This window comes from Porites lutea, chromosome 13 (assembly GCF_958299795.1).
Source record: "Porites lutea chromosome 13, jaPorLute2.1, whole genome shotgun sequence".
Lineage (NCBI taxonomy): Eukaryota > Metazoa > Cnidaria > Anthozoa > Scleractinia > Poritidae > Porites > Porites lutea.
In genome coordinates, this window is record NC_133213.1 from 10,944,483 (window position 1) to 10,953,037 (window position 8,555).

At 38.8% G+C, this 8,555-nt stretch overlaps 2 protein-coding genes across 2 annotated transcripts in view; both read left to right on the forward strand.

The window, feature by feature from the left end:
* The window catches only part of LOC140923760 (mediator of RNA polymerase II transcription subunit 1-like), a 24,854-nt gene extending 23,608 nt beyond the window's left edge, over positions 1 to 1,246 (forward strand). Inside the window, exon 22 of the mRNA XM_073373833.1 lies at positions 415 to 1,246. Coding sequence (XP_073229934.1) covers positions 415 to 584 — 170 coding nt within the window. The 3' untranslated portion in view covers positions 585 to 1,246. The remainder of the gene's footprint in view (positions 1 to 414) is intronic.
* LOC140922358 (uncharacterized) lies at positions 1,038 to 4,615 on the forward strand. Its single transcript, XM_073372349.1, has 2 exons — positions 1,038 to 1,139; positions 2,560 to 4,615. The coding sequence occupies exons 1-2, from the start codon at positions 1,038 to 1,040 to the stop codon at positions 3,796 to 3,798; spliced, it is 1,341 nt and encodes a 446-aa protein (XP_073228450.1). The 3' UTR covers positions 3,799 to 4,615.
* The last annotated feature ends 3,940 nt before the right edge of the window (positions 4,616 to 8,555 follow it).

An 8,555-nucleotide genomic window follows, 5' to 3' on the forward strand; every position in this document is an offset into this window, starting at 1 on the left:
CGATATTTAATAGTAGTAGTAGTAGTAGTAGTAGTAGTAGTAGTAGTAGTAGTAGTAATAATAATAATAATAATAATAATAATAATAATAATAATAATAAACATTAATATTAAAAATAATTATAGAAATAATAATATTAATAAAAAGCTATAGCCATATTTGGATATTTGCCATCCTTTCTTACCCTGCGCGATAACAACATTCTGGTTAACTTTTTTTAAACTTTTACCGTGTATGTATGGTGTCGTGAACTAGGGGTGGGGAAGTGGGGAGTTCACCATTCACCTTAGCTCTTGGGAGCCGGGAATTCTCTTGCTTTCACTTGTATAAAAAGTGAGTGCCTTGGTCATCCACGAAGGGGGTCAAAGGGTTTCAAACGTCTGGCGCGTGACACTATTTGTTTTTCCCTTTTAGGGGCCTTTGATGTGGACTCCACATTGGATTTTGACCTTGATCACCTTGCTGGTGTGGGAGGTCTTCCGCCTGACGTCACTTCCGGTAGCGATCTCTTGGCCGTAAGTGGACTGGGTGCAGGTGATAGTTCGGTTGATATTGACATGACTGGATCGCAATCAAAAATATAAACCTTGTAGTGAAGATTGAAGGAGTGAAGAGAGAGTGAGAGCACGAAAACTTGGCCATAAACTTGGGATTAATGTTTTCAAAACTTGGGGTCGGTACAGGAGCCCTGATTGGCCTCTGACAAGTATTGAGTGCTCGTCCGTCTTAGAGAGGTGTCCTTGAGTTACAGAAAATAACTAAAGGAAAGGAAGGATCTCAAGTGTCATATTAGGGACGTGACGATACTGCGACGGCGACGGCAACGAGAACGTCAAACAGGCAAGGGGTTTAATAAGCAAACCAACAACTCTGCACGTGATCACGCTTTTCTGTCAATTTTTTTGGCCTTCCCTGCACAACTGCGTCGTGAAATTACCAAACGCCAAGGTCATCAATTTTACTGTATCGTTTTGAGCTGGGACGCGGTCCTCCCTCTTCAACTCCAGTTTAATTTCCCTTCTGAACAAGTTGGAATAATGGAAAAAGAGTTTCAAAGGAGGCGAAGTCAGGGTTTCAATGACGTTTTCACCGTTTCACCGTATCGTAAGGTCCCTATTTTAGATGTGCGTCTGATAGAGGTATGCTTTAAACAGAGTTGACTGTATTGTATATAATGTAAATAATGTATATTTATATTTTCACATTACTAGCAGAAGATTAAAATAAATTGTATCTTAGAACAAAATTTGGTGAAATTTCAGTGATTACTTTTTTATTTGTATTGTGTTAAAATTTCTGCTGGTTTGGTCGTCTTATGCCTTTAGTGCAAAGTGTGTTTAGACGCCACTTTTCCTCCAATCCCTGGCGCTCATTCTCCCCACCTCCATTCCCCTTTCCCCCAGAATATCCGTGTGAATACGTTTTTGAAGTGGAATGAGGGGTCAATTTAATAAAACTTTTACACTTGTAATTTAAAAGTGTAGCTATTGTTTAAGAGTCTGAAAACAATAGCTACAATTACACTTGTAAAAGGTTTATTAAATTTACCCCAGTATCGATACCATCGGTGAGAATGACGTCATGAGGTCGCCGTAACGTCGGGTCATTATATCGTTAACTTTTACTTGTTTATGTATCTCAAAATTAGTATTTATAAGATGCCGATATCGGTAGCCTTTTTCGAGACTAGCCGTTCGGACTGGTCATCACTGACAACAAAATTGCTTGTTGAACTGTAAACTTGATTTCTTACAGCACTTCTTACGAGACAGTGTCAACTACATTTGTTTCACTTTGTGAAGAAAAACGTCGTTTGGACGATAACAGTCCCTGTTTCAGAACTGAGCCCGGAAAAAGGACTACCTTTTTGCAGTGGTACCCCACTGATATGATTCAAAGAGGAAGAATTACAGGACACCAGGGGGAGGGGTTTGGGAACCAGCCCTCTCTCCCCCCATCATGTCTGGGGCGATCTGATAATGAAGGGACTATGTGATTGGGCGCTGCTAAGGACCTGTTACGTCATTCAACTTCCGCTGCCAGTTGCAATTCGTGTTTCGAAATAACCTCCGTGGTTTCACATTTTTCTTCGCACACCCGTCCCCTCCCCTTTTTGTATGTGCCCAGTCAAACCCTTTATTGTTAGCAGTTGCGTCTGAAGCTCAGTTCATTCAAACTCATAATTTAACGCCATGCAGACGTTAGCAGTTTGCTCTGACGTTCAGCCTAGTCAAACTCCTTATTTTCACTCTAGTCTAAACGTTAGCAGTTCCGTCTGACAGTGGGTTTTTATTGCAACAGGCGCCTGATATTGTAGAAGTTTGCTCCCGCAACAAAATCAGAAAACTCGGAAAATACGTTTTACGATCAGTTTTATTGCTGCCCTTTTACAATGTATGAAAATCGTTTAATCTTAACTTTTGCTTTCTCTTGAAAAAATACTTGGAATAATGTCAAGTTGATAGACGATCGAGCACAGTTCATGTCTTACTTGATTCAAGTGAGAAAGATGGTGTAGCAAAATTCCCTTCTATCCCTTACATTTTTTAAAACCCTTAGAAAAAGCAGCAATTGCGTCTCTTCAGTCACACAAAGAGAGCATACAAAGAGAGGTATGAGAAGGTGTTATCGACATTATCTAAAAAAGATAATGAAATTGAGGTGTTGGAGGAAAAGTGTTTTTCCTATGAGAGCCAAGTTTTGTCCTTGCAACAAGAAAATGATTCTCTTAAGCTGGCAATGAAGATCATTATGCAAGAAAGAAGCGAGGGCGAATGCCGCCAACAAAAGATATGTGATTGTTGGTCCCAAGTGGGCACACTTGGGAAAAGTGTGAATGATAAACATATCCAACGGCCGTTGGCGGCCTGCAATATAGTAACTCAGAACAGATTTGAGCCCCTTAGAAGTGAGGTACAATTCCAAGTGAGAAATGAGGACAACTATACTGCAAATAACGAAGAAAGTCGCCAACAACAGCAACAGCAACATTCACATGTTGATTCATCTGAAGCGAGCCGGGCATTTGATTCAATTCCAACTAGTCATAACCGCTATCAGGCCTTACTTGTCTCTTCTCCTTCGAGTCAAGTATCCTCTGAGATGCCACTGCATCAGTCTGGAGCGCACGCAAATACCTCTCGAGTTAGTGCAAATAACTCCAAAAGCGGTGAAGTCGGAAAGACAAGACCCATAGTGCTTATTGGTGACTCAATGATAAAACACATTGATCCAAAAAAGCTTTCGCAAAGACATGTACATAAATTCTCATATCCCGGGAAAACCACTGCTGAAATAGCTGAAGCTGTTGACAACATCGCTGTTGCATCCGCGGATCCTTCTCACGTCATCATCCATACTGGCACCAACAATCTTCCGTCGGAGTCTGCCGATTCATGTGTCGCCGATATCAAGAGCCTTGTATTGAAGGTGAAGAGCAAGTTTCCTAACTCAAGCATTGGTCTCTCGGGTATAGTCTACAGAGAAGATATCAACGTCGATGCTAAACGCATTGAAGTTAATGAGAGGGTCAAGCTCACAGCAGTAGATAATAACTTTACTTATATTGATAATTCGGTTATTGACGCCTCAGCATTAAATGGTAGTAGACTTCATCTGAATGCCAAAGGTTCGTCATTGCTGGCCGTGCAATTTATTAAGTTTTTAAGATCTGGTTCTGGCAAGTATAATCAGTCTCTTAAGGGTTTTCAGTCCTCAGCTATCCAACAACTGGTAAAGCTTCTGATGGAACTGGGAAACCTTCCCTCTCCAGCTCGCAACAGGAGACGCCCACGCTAGCTTCTCAACCGAGTGACGTATCATCAGGTATTCCTAATCAAAACGTTGATTCATTTGAAAGTACAATTCTCTCTGATTTTCTTCCTTCTGGTCGTGGTTTTAAAATTGCAGGTTTAAACATTAATAGTCTTACAAAGCATATTGATGAACTAAGAATTCTCCTTGCCGATCGCTCCATTGATATTCTCTCAATTAATGAAACTAAACTTGATGACTCTATCAATAGTTGTGAGGTCCAAATACCAGGCTATGAATTTATTCGTCGTGATAGAAACAGACAAGGAGGAGGAGTAGGTTTTTATATAAAAACCTCGATTAATTTTGGAGTTCGCTCTGATTTGAATGCACCCAGTCTTGAAAATTTATGTATAGAGATTCGGAAACCAAACTCCAGGCCATTTCTGATAGCCACTTGGTACAGACCTCCTTGCTCCTCAATTGATTTATTTTTACATTACGAATCATTTCTTGAGAAATTAGATTCCCTCGGCCTAGAATATTATCTGCTAGGTGATTTAAACTGTAACCTGGCCTCTGCACAATATGATTTAAATACTCGACGCTTATGTGAAATTTCTGATTTATTTGGGCTTCAACAGCTTATAACTGAACCTACTCGCATAACGGAATCCTCTTCAACATTAATTGATTTAATTTATACAAACTATACTGACAGGGTAGTCTGTTCCGGAGTCTCTCATATTGGTATCAGCGATCATAGCCTTATTTACGTTTATAGGAAATTATCTCTCACTTTTCCTTCAAAAGGGCACTCAACCATTTCTTATAGAAATTTCCAAAATTTTAATAGAGAGAGTTTTCGGAACGATATCGCCCAGCAAGACTGGTCCTGTAATGTTTCTGAAGATCCAAATGTTTTGTGGACTAACTGGAAAACGAAGTTTTTGGATATTGTTAATATTCATGCGCCACTCCGAACTAGACGTACTAGAACAAATAAAGCACCCTGGATCAATTCAGAATTAAAGAAAGGCATGCGTGATCGTGATGCTGCCAAAAGAAAAGCAATTACATCGAATGATCCACACGATTGGAAAAGGTACAAAAAGTTGCGAAATATAATAAACAATGACATCAAAATTTCTAAAGCATCTTATTATTCTAATGCATTTATTCAATCTAAGGGTAATCCTCGAAAAACGTGGCAAACCTTTAATGAGCTTACTTCCCGTCGTGTGAATAATACAACGGTGAAGGAACTGAAATTGAATGATACCATTATCTCTAATTCTAGTGAGCTTTCTGATGCTTTTAATGACCATTTTTCAACAATTGGGCCCAGACTTGCTAATGAAATACCTCTAACTGCTGAAAATAATTCAAGCTATATCAATAATATAAAGGTAAATAACAACAATTTCAGCTTCTCCTCGACTAACTGCAGCATTGTTTTCTCACATCTAAACAAATTATGTAGATCTAAAGCAACTGGTCTTGATAATATTTCTGCTAAAATTGTACGTGAATGTGCTGATCTTATTTCAGTTTCACTATGTGATCTCTTTAATAAATCTTTAGTCTCTGGTATATTTCCTGATGATTGGAAATGTGCTAGAGTTACTCCGTTGTTCAAGGAAGGTGAGCCATCTGATCTGAATAATTATCGACCTATTTCAGTCATTTCCGTTATAGCTAAAGTGTTTGAAAGGATTGTTTATGATCAGTTGTATAACTTTTTGACCAATGAAGATATCATTTCTAATTATCAATCGGGTTTTCGCTCGTTACACTCAACTGCAACTGCCCTTCTGGAAGCTACGGATAATTGGGCCTTTAATATTGATCGTGGCAATGTTAATGCTGTGGTTTTCCTCGATTTAAAAAAGGCTTTCGACACCGTTGACCACGATATCCTTCTAGCTAAAATGAACCTTTACGGAATACAAGGTACAGCTCTTGATTGGTTTAGGTCGTATTTAACTAATCGTACACAACGATGTCTTGTTAACGGTTCTCTTTCTAGAATCTGCTCTCTTAAATGTGGGGTACCGCAAGGAACAATCCTTGGCCCCCTTTTATTTCTTATTTATATTAATGACTTGCCAAACTGCCTTACTTCGTGCCAGCCTAGAATGTATGCCGATGACACCCACATTACTTATGCTGGTGTTGATGTGAATTCAATACAGTTAACTCTGAGTCACGATTTAGATAACCTAAACAAATGGCTTATTTCTAATAAACTTACTTTGAACACTTCTAAAACTGAATTCATGCTAATTGGCTCCAGACAAAAATTGAGTCGAGGCATTCAAGCTTTTCTTGGGACCTATGAGAGAATGCTAAATTGACTTTCTTTTGAGCTTCTTGGTTAATTTGGGTTACGATAATCATCACAGAGAAAAAACGAAGACTGAAGCTAGAGATATGATTTAGCTAACCTGAGATCAGGCCCAATTTGAGCGGTTCTCATACATTCTCTCTAAAGGCTACCGCTGAAATTGGAAATGCAATTCGATCTGTGGGACTATGTGAAAGCCGAGCACGACCGCGAAAAATGTGAGCCAAGCGAACAATTGAGTCCGATGGGCGAGAAAGAAGATCACCAAGCAGATCAAAGGACTTTAAGTCCAGTGATTATTCAACAAACCTGAGTGGGTTCCTCTCTTAAGTCTGTTCTGCGAGTCAGAACGGTAATTTACCGAGGGATCATCCGGCTTTGACGCGAGCGCTTGACTGTCTTCTTGCCGGGGAATACTTTCCGCCAACAGCGTCAACACGCCTAGAGAAAAAACGATAGCAAAAACCAAAATCAACTTCATTGCTGGGTAGACAACGTGAATAACGTACTCAGTCTAATATGTTTTGTTCGGTTGTTTGTTTCAGTTATTATACCTCCTTGCACACAGTTTTTGTTCCGGTAATTCTGTTCGTGTTAAAACATGATCGGCACACATTTCCTGTGGCAGTAGGTCCATCGTAGGTCCAGATTGGTTTTGAGCACTGAGCGCTTATATTAACATCGGTCATACTGAGGTGTCCTATCTGAGCGACGGGCTGTCGATAAACCCCGGAACACGAACTACTTGCTCATCCTGTTTGTTATTATGTCACTTAACTATAGATATTTTTCAACCGCGGCGATAGTTGTACAGAATAATGTAGTCGGTAAAACAGATTTACCGCAAAACAAACAAAAAAAGAAATGTTAAAATATTCTAACAACTTAAGCCTGCTGAACGAGGTGGAGAAATATTATTTAAAAAAAAAAGGTATAGAAAGATAATTCTTTTGTCTTGTTTTTTTTTTTTTTTAAATCGATGAGTTTATTCGTCAACGAGACGAAACAATATCGGAGTCTTGAATCAGTAGTAAAGTTGCAGAGTCGTCGTTAATTGTGTTATCGTTTTAACAAGGATGTAATATGTTCAGTGAGGGAAATTCCCTTTGGCCAATTTTGCTGAACAATAACGATGGAGTCAAGCCGTTTGCCATGCAAGAGAACAGAAGACTGAGCCGAAGAATATACAGGAAACCACGTAATCCATGAAAATGCCTTACCGGCAGCACGACTGGTTTGATTTCAATACCGTAGTCTCGTCGTTAAGCACTAGAATTGTGAAAAAATTACACCCCTCTGTAACAGACCCATTGAAACCCTGCTTAGTGTTTTACATCAGTATACCTAGTGATGAGACCCGGCGAATAGTTTGTGTTTCTACCCGGTGGATCGTTTTTGCTTCCCCGGTCACTTTCTATTACAATAACTTTATCTTCAAGGCCAGTGTATTCCGTTGTTCATATTTGCTTAAAAGATAAGCAAAAATATAAATCATTATATTACCATTGACAAAAACAAAATACGGAGGGTACAGGTAATCATTAAAAATGTCGCATAAAAAGAGTGTAAATCGTTTAGTTCCTCTCGGTACAGAAATATGTTAAAGTTAAAGATGGAAGACCTCCCACCCCTTTCCTCTCTTATGGGAAGTACACAACTAAGACTACAAAACCCTGTGGAAAATAAACCAACCCAGTGACCTTTCCTCCAAGAACCCAGTTAAGAAAGGGATTTCACTGGGTCTGGTACAGAGGAATGTATATTTGGTTGAAGCTAGTATAGCAGATTTGTTAACCGGGAAATCGTAACTTCGAATATTGAAAGGCTGGACGTGAACGAACGTCTGGCAGTATACTTTGTAATAGGAAGGGATAATGACTGGGATATTCTCGCAAAATGCCGCTTTCAACTAAAAACCTACTTCAAAAGTTATTGAAAGCCATATATATATAGGGGCAGGATTTATCTGCAGCATACGAGTATATAAAAAAAATTAATTGGGCAACCCGAATACAGTAGAACCCCGGTAACCCGCTGGAGGGGCACGATAAAACAGTTCGGGTTAAGGGGTATTCAAGTTATCAGGATCGATTGAATATTCAATTTACCACCTTAATAATATTGATAAATGCTGATTTTTCAGCACTTCAGTGTTTAGTACAGTTGAAATTTAACTTATTTCTTCGAACTCAGAAACGGTAAAATCATTATGCCGATTTTTTATGCTAAAACGTGATCCGTTCGTTGCACCAATTAAAAACAAATTGCTCAAGTGTTGATTAGTGTCAGTCAATCAATCAATGAATCATTTATTTTAGCACGTTACATCGAAGACCTAAAAACTCGTTCAAAATACAAACGTGTATAAATAAAATCTATAATAATTACAGCTATATTGTTCCATTTTAAAAACAACTCAATAAATATATAAAAACTTAGAAATAAAAACATAAAA